The 14222-nt window shown below is 35.7% G+C and overlaps 1 protein-coding gene across 6 annotated transcripts in view; it reads right to left on the reverse strand.

Annotated features, from left to right (window-relative positions):
* Positions 1–1839: 1839 nt before the first annotated feature.
* The window catches only part of MIGA1 (mitoguardin 1), a 72394-nt gene continuing 60011 nt past the window's right edge, over positions 1840–14222 (reverse strand). For 5 of the 6 annotated variants that reach the window (XM_045835542.1, XM_045835538.1, XM_045835539.1 and 2 more), the window contains 5 exons: positions 12280–12378; positions 10153–10287; positions 8786–8839; positions 6924–7040; positions 1840–5090 (listed from right to left, as the gene is read on the reverse strand). In XM_045835542.1, the coding sequence (XP_045691498.1) occupies positions 4872–5090; positions 6924–7040; positions 8786–8839; positions 10153–10287; positions 12280–12378 (624 nt within the window). In that variant the 3' untranslated portion in view covers positions 1840–4871. The remainder of the gene's footprint in view (positions 5091–6923; positions 7041–8785; positions 8840–10152; positions 10288–12279; positions 12379–14222) is intronic. The other variant, XM_045835541.1, reaches the window with a different exon arrangement.

The following is a 14222-nucleotide window of genomic DNA, read 5'->3' on the forward strand; positions in this document are numbered from 1 at the left end:
CCCTCAACCAAGGACCTGGCCCTCAACCCAGGCATGTGCCCTGATCAGGAATCAAACCAGTGACCTTTTGGTGTGCAGGCCAAGCCAGCATTCAACCCACTGAGCCATACCAGCCAGGGGCAGAGAGATATGTTTACAGTGCAAAACATTAAGTTCATGTGGTGGAATCAAAGAGGGTGGCATGAGACAACAGAGTGTGGCAGACAACAAAGAAAACAGGGATGAGACTGAGATTCAGATCTGGTTTCTCAGTCTATCTCCAACCCTATAACCTAGCTAGGAAGAGATTCCGCTCATATTTGTATGGTTTGGTTATTAAATTATATATGTTTAATAGCTTAAAAATATAATTATGTACATTTTCTATACTGTATATATTTAATTATCCTAAAATACACCTCTTTATTAAAAGCCCCAAATCAAGAGTACTATTTTTATGTCGAAGTAAACCCTTCTCACCATCAGGTGTCTACAGTGGTATCTGGGAAGCATCACTCTCGTTGACCAAACGTGTCTGAATACTAACCGAGCAGTCATGGGAAAGGGCGATGTCTGAATAGGGATGGATGCGTGTACACCAATAGGATACGTTTATATTGTGTTTGATGGCATTATTAATCAAAACATTTTAAATTATTAAAATGCAAGTACTTTGACTTTATTCATTATAGATATTATTCAAGAAAACTGTCTTTTCTCCCAGTTAGTACACAAAGAAAACATTTACACTTGATTTCAATGCTTCTGCAGTTGTCTGCGTTTTCTGTGTTTGTACGTGAGTCTCTTATGGAGACTGCAAGTACAAGTATGCCCTTGCTATACATAAGCATTGTATGACATACTGAATACACCAGCAAGATACACCATCACTTTTTTATTTGGCAGTAGTAGAAATACATCCATGTTATAGTGCTTATTTTGGATACAGAGCCAGTGCTGTTTGCTTTTTTTTTTTTTTGCTACTATAGTGTTTCACTTTTACATAAACTAGTTAGTGCAGTCCTTACATTTAGGAAATAGATACATTTACTGATGATATCAGCCAAGTAAAGCTAATACATGGTTGTTCTCAAACTAAGCAAAACATAACACAATATAATCATTAGGAACAAAAAACAGGATGCCCTTATTTCCATTAATCATAGATTATACAAATTCCTAAGTCTCACATACAGAGATATTTCTAAATTTGATTAATATAAGCAAATCACCAAAATTTTGAATTCAGCCTAATTTGTAAAATATTTTGAAATGTATATTCCAAATAATTCCATAATGTGTTCACATTAAAATATAAGCAAATTATGTTACAAACATAATTTAAAACTTCTGATTATGAAAGGTCACAGAGAAGTATATTAAATGTTACTTTGGCATTCTTATTTCATATGTTTAAAGAGATAAAGCATTCTTTTATAATGCAAATAATCATTCCTTAGCTAATCATTTAAGTACAAAATGTTAGATCTTTAAGGCAAGAAAAAGTTTGTAAATATTTTTATAAAGTCAATTAATTCAACAAACTAATATAATCATAGTAAATGGATGCAAATACAGAATATTGGAGAGAAAGTGCTTTGGAGCTGACTATAACAGAATGAAAAACCTGACTTCTTTTTAAAAAGATAATCTAATTTTGACATTTAATAAACATATTTTAAGTGTTAGAGAAGAAATAACTAGCCTTTTAGTTAAAAATTTAGAGAAACTGCCCTGGCTGGTGTAGCTAAGTGGATTGAGCGCGGGCTGGGAACCAAAGTGTCCCAGGTTCGATTCCCAGCCAGGGTACATTCCTGGGTTGCAGGCCATAACCCCCAGCAACCGCACATTGATGTTTCTCTCTCTCTCTCTCTTTCTCTCTCTCTATCTCCCTCCCTTCCCTCTCTAAAAATAAATAAATAAAATCTTTTAAAAAAAATTTAGAGAAACCAAAATAGAAAAAAATGCCAAATATAAATCACCTGAACACTCATCTTTTTTCTCCCAGAAAACAGAAGGGGGAAAAATTCATTTTCTCAGGACTAATTCAGGGCTCTCTTAAAATTTACATACAGAACTGGATAGTAGGACTCATGTGGCAATGGCAATTTTCTGATAATACTACCATGAGTAAATGTTAAACAGGGTTTCAACCTAAAAGATTTTAAACTAGTTTAAATCATTTTCTTTTATTTTAAAAAACATTAACTATTTAACCCAATTTCAAGGAAAATTGCAATTGCAATTTATTTAAAAATATTTTAAAGAGATTATTTCTTTTAAAAAAGTCGTTTCTTCTCTTACAATACAGAAGTTTTTTTCCTATACTTACTACCCTGAAATTCTATTTGGTCACTCTTGACTCTTTCATTAAAGGCCACAAAGAAAGCACTTCCCCAAGTAGTAACTACTGAACTGACCAGAAACTAATCAAACTCAAGCCCTTAATTAGACAAACCAACCTCTTGAATATGGCCAACTTTTTTTAAAAGGTGAAATAAAAAAGAAAAAAGAAAAACACCTTCCGGAAAGCCATTCATCTTACCTGATGAAATAAATTCTTCAGTTATTTTACGTAGTAGCAGCATTATTAAATAGTGCAATTCTTCAAAATAGATTTCAAACAGTATCTTCCTCAAATAAAAGAGTAATCAAGTTTACTTATAGCTTTGTTTATAAAACCACGGTTTAAAATATTTAGCCCCCACCAAACAGGAAAATTAATATAAACAATAACTGTCTTGCCTACATGATAATGGAAATGTGTGTGTGTATGTGTGTGACTAATTCAAGGCCAGTGGTACCTCAACAAGAAGCTAAAAATACAAGGTATAAATTAAAAACTAGAACATTACATAATGGAATTTTTAGATTTGACACTTCTAATGATATTCCTCCATCAATAATAAGAATTATAAATAGCCAATTCTTAAATTAAGAATGTATATAAGAAAAGTCAAAGAGCTATATGCTCAAAAATTATGAGAACAATGTCTTATTATTTAGTGCTATAGCCTGAACAGTATGGAACACAGTACATGCAAACAGCATGAAGGTGTTGAATCTCATATTTTGTAACTACTGTTACCTAAATGTGGCATATGCATACATTTAAAACCTTAAAAGATTATGCCCCCCCACTTTTCATTTTCTATTCATTAATCAGAAACTAGATACTTAAATCTAAAAATGCATTTAAAAATATAGTTAAATCCTTCTGGGTAACTCACTCCTAAAATGAATAAAGCCCACTTTAAAAACAAAATCAGCAAATCCAATCCATTGACATACTGTGTCAGCCACCCCTAATAAGTGGTATATGATTTAGACACAAAGTTAATACAACTTTGAAAGTATCAAATATACTCTAAAGAGCCTTACTTATATGAACCCATTTGTTCATATATTTATCATAAAGGACATGAAATATACTTCTATACCATTAAAAATAATTTGTCTCAGTGTCCTTTGATGGAAGACTGGATAAAGAGGATATGGCACATATATTCTAAGGAATATTACTCAGTCATAAGAAAAGATGAAATACTGCCATTTGCAACAACATGGAGGGACCTTGAGAACATTATGCTAAGTGAAATAAGTGACTGAGGAAAAGCGGAGAACCATATGATTTCACTCACACGTAGGGTATAAAGCTGACACTCACAGACACAGACACAGCATGCTGGTTACCAGAACAAAGGGGGTGGGGGATTAGGAGAGGGTGAAAGGGGGCCGAATATGTGGTGACAGAAGACAGCCTGACTAGGGGTGGGCACACAGTGCAGCACGTGGAGCACGGACCCCGGAAATTTGCACTTGGAACCTCGGTGACCTCACGGACCAGTGTCACCCCAATAAAGTCAATGAAAGTATTTTGTTCTATATTCACAGGGAAAAACCCACTTTTTAAAACCTCATGAAGATTGAAAGTATGAATATTTTAAAAATATGGACATAATATGACAAAATGTACTAAGTTATCTGTGAGAGTAACTAAAAACCAGTTTTATAGAAGGAGTAAGGAGAAATCATTTTACTGTACCAAGATTAGTAACTTCAGATGTTGGGAGATAGTCTAAAAACTACACAGAAAATATTTTAATTGCCTGTCATAGTTAGTAGATGTTATCTTTTAATCATTATTCATTTAAGAGAAAAATGCTCTAATCTATGAAAAGATAAAAGAAATTTCTTTAGTGTCTCTATTGTAACTTATAGGACCAACAGTAATATATTTTGGAAATAGTAAATCTAATATAAACTTATAACCTGTAAACATCTCAGTGTCAATTCATTTAAATGTTTTATAACAATACTGAACCATTACAATTTATTTGATTCAAATTCATAAGCAAATACACAAGCAATAATGTAAGCAGTACATATTAAACACCACTATTGTCTAAACTCGATTAAACAAATGAATAACTTTACAATTAAAAATACATTTTCAGGCAAAGTTAAGCTTATCGACACTGGAGTAATGCATTCTTGTATGTGTCGGCCACACAGGTCTTAGCTAAAGTGTTTAATTTCAAGGTGCACAGCATAGAAACAGAGCTTTTGAGAATGATACTGGATACTCCAGATAGCTTCAAGATGACAAATCAACTCCCAAGTACTGGCTTCAGTTCAAGCAATATTTCTGTAAAATATGCAACATTTCACAACTTCAATTATTACCTAAAGACTACAAAAAGCTGCTTTGGATACACAACACAGGGATTCAATGACAGAACTTCTGTGTAAGTACAGTGTGGTCACTCACTCTATACTAGATTGTTTTCCCTCCCTGAGTCCATATCCACCAATTCTGTGTCATGTTACAGAATCAATAGTTACCTTAAAACAGTTCATAGCACACTCAAATTGTCTGATTTTCATGACACTTATTGCACTTTGGCTTCCACTAGGCCACTGGACATCACATGACCATGACTACTTGTACAACTACTTGTGTGCCTCAGCGCGTCAGCTCCAAGATAGGCCATTAAAAGTTCAGTGCGGCGAATAAGTAACTGCATGAGGTCTTCGGCCAAAGTCTCTATACTGGAATAGCGTACTTTCTCGAAGTCAAATATGTCTTTGAGAAAGAAAAGAACCTGATTCTGGAAAACAAACATGAAACAAACTGACACTTATTATATCAAAATTATATTAAATATAAATAGTTACTAATGTTGTAACATGCATTAAATTAGGAGTCAGAAGGCCTGAGTTCCAGTGCTATTTCTTTAAAAAAATTATTTTAAATTTATTTATTGATTTTAAAGAGAAGAAAGGGAGAAAGGGGGAGGGGGAGAGGGAGGATGGGAAGGAGAGATCGATTTGTTGTTCCACTTATTTATGCATTCATTGGTTAATCTTGATTCTTGTATGTGCCCCAGGTATGGAACCTGCAACTTTGGCACATGGGGACAATGCTGTAACCAACTGAGCTATCGGGCCGGGCCGTAGTGCTAGTTCCTATCTCACTGGAGAAGGGACATTGAAGAAGTGATTAATCTCTTTGGAGTCTCATTTTCTTTTTCTGTAAAATAAGGGGCCATACTTCATGTCCTTTTTTTACTACTCAAGGCTGATGTTATAATAAAAAAAATCTATAGGAAATGCCTGAAAACCTTAAAGAGCTATATAAAGGTAAGGGGCTGGTATTATTCCTTTCCCAATAACTGAAGTTTTCAATGTTAACTATGAGCAGGGGTACTGCTTTAGGACAGAACAGTAAACCATTTCTAATAATTGTGATTTACAAGCTTTAAATGTATGTTTTTCTGTATATAAAAAACTTAAGATACATGAAAAATAACTTCAGGTCCCAAATCAGTGAAAGAATGAAGACTATTCATTTTACTAAGCTAATACTTATGCCCCCACTCATTTGAAGCAGGTTGTATCGAGTCTCAGGCTGCTATGCCATCATGAAAATAAAAGTAATTTTAAAGAGTAAAAAAGAGGAATATTTAATTTCTGTCCTAGAGAAACCAAGTGTTAAGAAGTACTAAGAAGACATGCCTCTTAGGCTCACTGGATTTTGTATCTGGAGGGTCATTAACAATCAACCCGCCAAGCTCCCTCATTTTACAGATGCAGGAGGACAAAGCATGATTTGCCCAGAGTCAGACTGTTTATTAATGACGGACTTAATCCCCAGTGTAAGGTTTTCACACTAAATGCATACTTTAACTTTTATTTGGGAGGTTGAATAAACTAGTCAAAAATAATGAGTTTCAAATGATAGTAAAATAAACATGTATGTAAGTGCTACCTTAAAAAATTTATTTTTTTAATGAGAGGAATAGTGAAACTTCCAAACTTTCAAACATAAAAACTTTCAAATTCATACTTGCTTCTATTTACTTTTTTATTTACTCCTTAAAACTCTGCCTGAACTCAAGGCTTTTGAGTGAGGAAGGAAAAGAGTGAGGCTTTTCTTGGCACTACGCCAAGCAGAAGGCTGCAATGACCTATATAACATGTGTTTTGGCAAACCTAAACTGCTGACATTGGGATACAACTTCAGACTCTCATGTTATTTCTTACAACTGGGATTTTATCATCCATATTGCCTTGAACCAGAACTTCTTTCTAAATTGCCACAAGGGCAATAAAGGGAAATATTTATTTTACAAATTTCAAAAGCATCCAGGCATGAAGAACAAACTGTCCACAGCAATTTGACTAGAACATCATAACCTCGTCCAAGAACATGCATCCGTCACAGAGGGAACTGAGAAGGTGATGGACTTGCATCTATTCCAGGGTAAAGCACCATGTCTACATAATACTGATCCATGGGCATGCAAACACTGAATTTAGGTGACTTTTCTAACTTTACTTTTAAAGACAATTCTTTCTTCTAAAAACACAAAACAAAACAGAATAATACCTTACTGGCTCTTCGATTTAGAAAAAAGAGATGATTCAATTACTGGACATACCTTAAAGAAGCAACATAAATCATAGAGAGAATTCCTAGGACCCAAAAAGCCCCAGGCCAGGACAGGGCTGATATGCTCACAGATGGCATAAAAATGGGCAAAAAATCCATCTGGGATCTGTTGGGAGGTAAAGGAGAATCGAGTTATTTTTACCTTTTTGAATGTGCTTTCTCTTTAGGAACTTAAATTGCTGCCCATCATGTGACCAGCTCCTTACGAGGGAAGACCAGGGTCAATGATGCGCCAGCCTAGTAAGAAAGTTAATAAACTTACAAGTGGCTTTAGTCACAGAATGTTTTCTGAAATTTCATAACCTAGCCAATAGTGTCAAATATGCTGAGAAACATTATTTCTTAAAGGCATTTTCACTTCATAAGTACACTTTGTATAAAAAAGCAATCATATCAGTGTTATAACCAAGCAAAAAACGAGAATGGCACAGCATTCCTTAGCAGCAAAATTTTTAGGATTAGTGAGACTGCCATGGTTTCAGCTATTAAAAAATTCTACTCCATCACTTAATTACATTATCTGAAAAAGACTGGAACAAATTTTAAATGATTAAATACAAAACTGTGCTCACCAGAATCCTTTTAGTTAAGAAATGAGATATTAGTGAGCATTTACTTGTGTAATTGCCTCTTCTTGTGAAATAGTAATACATACAGTTGTGCTTTAGAAAACTCTCTAGTTTATCAGTAACTTTTTGAATGTCCCTGGTTAAATAAGATCCTGTGGAATCTGTCATACAGCATCTATTGAAGATAACTATGCCTTAAGATTTTTTCTCTTGGAGGGAAAAAATTTTTCTATTTTACAGGTGCTAAGATATGTCCTAAACCTCAATTTAAGAAATATATTACAGCAGCAATTGCCATGTAAGGAATACTCATGATATTCCAGATAATGTGCTAGAGTTTATTTAATTTAATAAAACATTCCTGAAAAAGTAGGTTATGTCAACATTCTAATATGTAAGAAGTGATACTTCAGAGGGATTAAATAACCAGTCCTAAATCACCCACAGCTAGTCAGTGAAGGCCAAAAAGTTATCAGGGATGTACTGAAGTTATTACTCTAGTATAAGAGTTGTTCTCCATAAATTAAAATTCTAAACCTTATACAGATTCTGACTGTATCAGGAGTTCAGACAGGTAAGAGTTAGCATGGGCTGAAGCAGAAGAGACGTGCTTCACCAAGGAATAATTCTGGTGAAGAGGTTAAGCAACTTACTAGTGGTCATGGCTAGTAAGTGGCATTTGAAACCAGGCAGTCTCACTCCAGAATCCATGCCATTGACTATGGGAATGAAAGGTGAGAGCAGTAAGTCGTGGGTGAGATGGGCTGAAGGATGTACAACATGGAGGCAGGATATAAATTTTGAGACTTCTTTTTGTAGAGCCTCTCACTTAAATAAAACAGCTATTAGAATCAAACCAGCCCCAGCTGGTGTAGCTCAGTGGATTGACCATGGGCCTGTGAACCAAAGGATCAAATCATTATTTCTCATTTGGATTACACAAAGTGCAAACCACTATATTAAACAACTGTCTAAAATCTTAAAACATCATTAAGTGAAAAAACAAAAATCAAAACCCTCTTAGGGCTGTTTCCAAACCTAAACCCTTTCCCACTTAGTGGAAATCCCACACATGCCTCAAGACTTGCTATACTAAACTCTACAGAATGTTAAAGAAAAAAGAGAGAATTCAAAAAAGGAGAATCCAATCATGTACCAGTAAGTCACTCCTCTAGCTTAAGGGACAATCTGTATGACCTGCCATTCCCGCTTGAGAACTGACTCAGATGTTTCTTTCACGGGAACCTCAAATTACTTAACGAAGAAGTCCACAGAACTTTACCTTCATCTGTTGCCTTTTCTGTTTCAGCACTGACCAACAACTTGAAGCCACAGCCTAAATATACACAGAGGAGAAAAAGCAAGACTTCAATTTATAACTATATAAATTTTCCATTTAGAAAAGAGTGATTTTTATTAGAAATTCAAAGTTGACGGGTCTAAATGTTTAAAACATTATCTACTAATAAGAATAAGCCCAGGTTCCTTCTACTGTTTGCAAATATTAATGATAACGTATTTTGTTTTTATAAATTTTAAAATTAAGTATAAAGTCTCTAAAGAAAAAGCTGAACTCTGATACCAAAGAACTTGCAATTAGAATTCAACTCTCAGAGTTTTTAAATTCTGTTCCTATGGGAAAGGAGTAAAAATCTATATATATAGATGCACATACACAATAAAGGTTTTATGCATAACAATGAAGACTAAGCACTCCCCCCACCAAGAATAGTACTGCTGGGAATAATTGTGGGTAAAGCTAAGTTTCATCCAAATAAAGAAGTAATAAAATATAGCCATAATGATAGGGACAATGTACCCAAGTGGATCCTGAAGAAATCTGACCCTACTCTGGCATGACCCAACTTTAATCAAGGTCAATTTACCAAATTTGTAATGGAAATGGAGATAACATGTACCTTTTGGGGTGACAACATACTTTGAAGGAAAAGTGGATTTATTAAAACTGTTGTAAAATTTAATACTAGAAATGTACAAAAATAATTGTGAAACAACCCATTGGAACATTTTCATTTTAAGCAGTCAAACTTCATCATGAATATCTATCCCACCTATTTCCAGGTACACATTAAAGCCCACCCCCCAAAAAAATGTTGACTAGAGAATTGAGTACGAAAACCAACAGAAACTGAAAACATTGAAAGTGCAGAATACCATTTAAACCTGTTTTGGGTGGGGGAGGGGCACGTGCTCATTTTGTTCTCCTCTAATTTTTTATGGTATTCCAGAACATGAATCCCCATATTTTTCTCTAAAAATATATATTGTCTTTTGACTGCAACTGCTATATTTCAGTTCAGACATAGAGCCATTTCAGTTACAAACAATTTTTTGTGAGGCCTGAACTACTCTGAAGTCTAAGGTATTTTGTTTTGCTTCTAGATCTTTTATTCTGTTGTTTTGTTTCTAGATCTAAAGAAATACTGAATATTTCAGGTCAAGACAAGGACTGATAGAAGAGCCAAAAAGGAAATTTCACCAGAAGACATTATATATTATACACATGTGATCCTCAGTGTCCACACTAGTCATACTATAGGCAATGTACACATATATCTTACTAATATTCCCATTTCTGGCCATTTTTCATTACATTTATATGGTTGAGAAAAATAAACCACCACTTACGGTTTCTTTGAAGGAGGAGTTTAGCCAGCGATTATTTACTACATTCTGTATGGATGTGGGTGGGTTTTCTAAATCCTCAAAGGAATCCATTAATATAAAATCCAGAACAACATCATAAAAATTTAGATTATTCACCTGCATTAAATTATGAGTTAAAACAGAAATTGTTATTACATAGAGCTAAAATAAAGTCTGAGCCAGGGCTTCATACTTTGTAACAGCTGGGTGTTTTTAGTTTAATCAGATTATATCTCTGACAAAAAGAAGAGGAAGAGGAGAGACAAACATGAAAACAACTCAAGCCCAGAAATTACAATTCCCATGATAGCTGTTCCTTCCTCCATCCCGTAAGGTGAAATGAAGCTCTCCCTTCCCTCTATTCCAGGAGTCCTCTGTTCGTGCTTCTATTATCCACAAAGCTCATTCTGTTTTATCACTGAGTTATTGGTGCAGCTGTCTGTCTTCCCCACCACATCATGAACCTCTTGCTTTTTTGTTCATTCATGAATATTTTATTGTACTATTTGCTGTACCAGGTGCTTAGGCTTCTACAGTAAGCAAAACTAGATGCTTCAAGTTGCATGGGGAAAACAGACAGCAACAAATAATCCCACAAATACACAATTACAAACTGTAATAAGCACAGTACAGGAAAAAGCACATGGTAATCTGAGAGTCTGCAGTGGGCTTCTAAACTAGACTGGATGTCACAGTCTGGTGACATCTAGACTTTCTTCAGGGAGTGAGGCATCCAGGTACTGGAAATACCGTGTTAGGACTTTAAGGTAATAAGGGACAGAGTGGTGCATCAAAGAAAGTTGCAGCAAGTGTGCTGTAGTTCATGACAGCAGAGAACGCAGAGGTGAGACTATGTTGAAGGCACAGCTCTTCAACAGAGTTTATGGCCCATGTTAATGATTCTGGATATTATCTTCACAGTATTTTAGGGGTGTAGCGGTGGAGAGGAGATGGATGATCAGATATGTATTTTTAAAGACGATTTGGGCAGCAATGTGGAGAGTGGAATGCAAAGGAAAAAGAGTGAATGCAGGGAGGGGAGGAGTAGGCAGGGAATCAGGGAACACAAAGGAGCTGAGGTAGTCCACAGAAGACAACAGTTATTCTGACAACAGTGGGGCTGGCAGAAATAGAGAAAAGTTGAAGAAATGGAAAGATATTTAGAAGTTAAAATGACAAAACTTAAGAGAAGAGTACAATAAAGTAGGTGAGGGCCAGGGAGGTATAAAGGAAAAGACCCAGGTTTCTAGCCTGCACAACTGAATGGGAGCCGATGCCGTCACCAAGTGGGGTACACTGGAAAAAGAAAGATTATGCCTCCGTGTCTCTGCACCTGCTGTTTTCCCTGCCTAGAAAGCCTTGTAGTCCCTTGCAAACTCAGTCTTTAAGCTTCCATGACCACAAAATGTTCCAGGCTCACCACATACTTCTCCTATCCCAAGGCTGAAATCAGCCATTTCCCCAAGGAGTTCTAGTTCATTTTAGTGTGGACTGGCACTTAGAAGCCAAGATGTGTGTGCCCTGGAGGAGTAACTTCTTTGAGGTGCTGCTGCTCCCAGACCCTCTCCGTGAACAGAGCTGGGAAGTACATGTATGTGTATGTATATGCAAGACTTTATATTTATTTCTGTATCTATCATAAACTCTGAATTTATACTGACACCTCCAAATCCAACCCTAGCTTTTTATACCTCTGCTCTCCAGCAGTCAGACACCTGGCTCCAATTATTCTCCATAGATTTGTTTGTTTAACCCTGTACATGTAGTCAATGCCCTGCTCCCAGTGAGCTGCCCTTCTGAAAGCATGTATGCACAGGCCACCATTTCTACCCTGCTCGGGCCTGCTCGGGTCTGCTCTTGACTTTCAGAAGGGAGAGGGAGAAGATAAAGACTTTTTAATAAATTAATTTTTTAAAAAAAGACTTTTTAATAAACAATGATTTTCAACTGTTGCCCCAATGTACAAAGCCTGTGGTTGCTATTGTTTACGACTCTGTCATAAACACCACCACACATTTGGATTTACTGTAAAGAAACTGTGGCCTCAAACTATGTAAACATTATGTATAAATCACTAAGGGGAATAAACATAAAAATATTTGAACTTACTCCTCTAGCAGCAAGTTCCATTTCAGTACTATCCCAGTGGTCAGTCTGCTCTAAAAAATAGATCATTTCATCAAAAACATCTTCAAACTTCTTTGGATTCTGCAGAAGAAAGGATGCTTTAATTCTAAACTCAACTTTTTATAAAAATTAAATATTTTATTGTTGTTCTATTACAGCTGTCCCAATTTTCCCCTGCTCCCCTAACCCTCCTCCACTCCCACAGTCAATCCCCAGCCTGTTGTCCATGTCCATGGGTCATTTATACTTGTTCTTTAACCAGGCCCTGCCTCTTCTTTCCTCCCTAATCCCCCTCACCCCTCTCCCGTGGCCACTGACAGTCTGTTCTTTGTTTACATGTCTCTGGTTCTATTTTGCTCATTAGTTTATTTTTTCATTAGGTTCCTCTTATGAGTGAAATAACATGATATTTATTTTTCACTGACCAGTGTATTTCGTTAGGCATAAGATTCGCCAGTTCCATCCATGATGTCACAAAAGGTAGGAGTTCCTTCTTTCTTTTTGCTGCATAGTACTCCATTGTGTAAATGTTCCACAGTTTTTTGATCTACTCACTTACTGATGGGCACTTAATCTGTTTCCAGCACTTGGTTATTGTAAATAGTGCTGCTATAAACATAGGGGTGCTTAAGTGCTTTTGAATAGGTGTTTCAGGATTCTTAGGGTATAGTCCCAATAGTAGAATCACTGAGTCAAAAGACAGTTCCATTTTTAGTTTTTTGAGGAAATTCCATACTGTTTTCCACCATGGCTGCACCAGTCTGCATTCCCACCAACAGTGCACTAGGGTTCCCTTTTCTCCACATCCTCTCCAACACTTGTTTGTTGATTTATTAATGATCCTGACCATTCTGACAGGTATGAGGTGATATTTCATTGTGGTTTTAATTTGCATCTCTCTGATGTCTGATGACATTGAGCATCCTTTCATGTGTCTATGGATGATCTGTACATCCTTGGAGAAGTGTCTATTTAGGTTCTTTGCCCATTTTTTAATTGGATTGTTTAATTTCTTGGTGTAGAGTCATATGAGTTCTTTACATTTTTTGGAGATCAAACTCTTATCCAAAGTGTCATTGGGAAATATTTCCTCCCATACAATTGGTTGTCTTTTCATTTTGATGATGGTTTCTTTAGCTGTGCAGGAGCTTTTTAACTTGATGTAGTCCCATTTGTTTATTATTTCCTTTTTTTCCCTTGCTCTAGGAGATATATTGGCAAAAATATTGCTACGTGGGATATCTGAAATTTTACTGCCTGTGTTTTCCTCTAGGACTTTTATGGTGACACACCTTATAATTAAATCTTTTATTCATTTGAGTTTATTCCGGTGTATGGTATAAGTGTGTGGCCTAGTTTCATTTTTTTGCATGTACCAGTCCAATTTTCCCAACACCATTTATTGAAGAGGCCATTTTTACTCCTTTGTATGTTCCTGCTACCTTTGTCAAATATTAACTGACCATAGAGATATGGGTTTATTTCTGGATTCTCTATTCTGTTCCACTGATCTATATGTCTGTTCTTATGCTAGTACCAGACTGTATTGATTACAGTGACCTTGTACTATAATTTGATATCAGGTATTGTGATCTCTCCTACTTTGCTCTTCTTTCTCAAGACTGCTGAGGCTATTTGGGGTCATTTTGGAGTCCATATAAATAGTTTAAATATTTGTTCTAGGTGTGTAAAATACACCATTGGTATTTTCAAAGGGACTGCACTGAATCCATAGGTTGCTTTGAGTAGTATGGACATTTTAATGATGTTAATTCTTCCAGTCTATGAACACGATATATGCCTCCATTTATTTGTGTCTTAATTTCTTTCTTCAGTGTTCCATAGTTTTTGGTGTAGATCTTTTACCTGCTTCGTTAAGTTTATTCCTAGGTACTCTATTTTTCTTGTTGCTATGTAGACTCAAC

Source organism: Phyllostomus hastatus, unplaced genomic scaffold, assembly GCF_019186645.2.
Source record: "Phyllostomus hastatus isolate PE091 unplaced genomic scaffold, TTU_PhHast_1.1 phas_contig_209, whole genome shotgun sequence".
Classification (NCBI taxonomy): domain Eukaryota; kingdom Metazoa; phylum Chordata; class Mammalia; order Chiroptera; family Phyllostomidae; genus Phyllostomus; species Phyllostomus hastatus.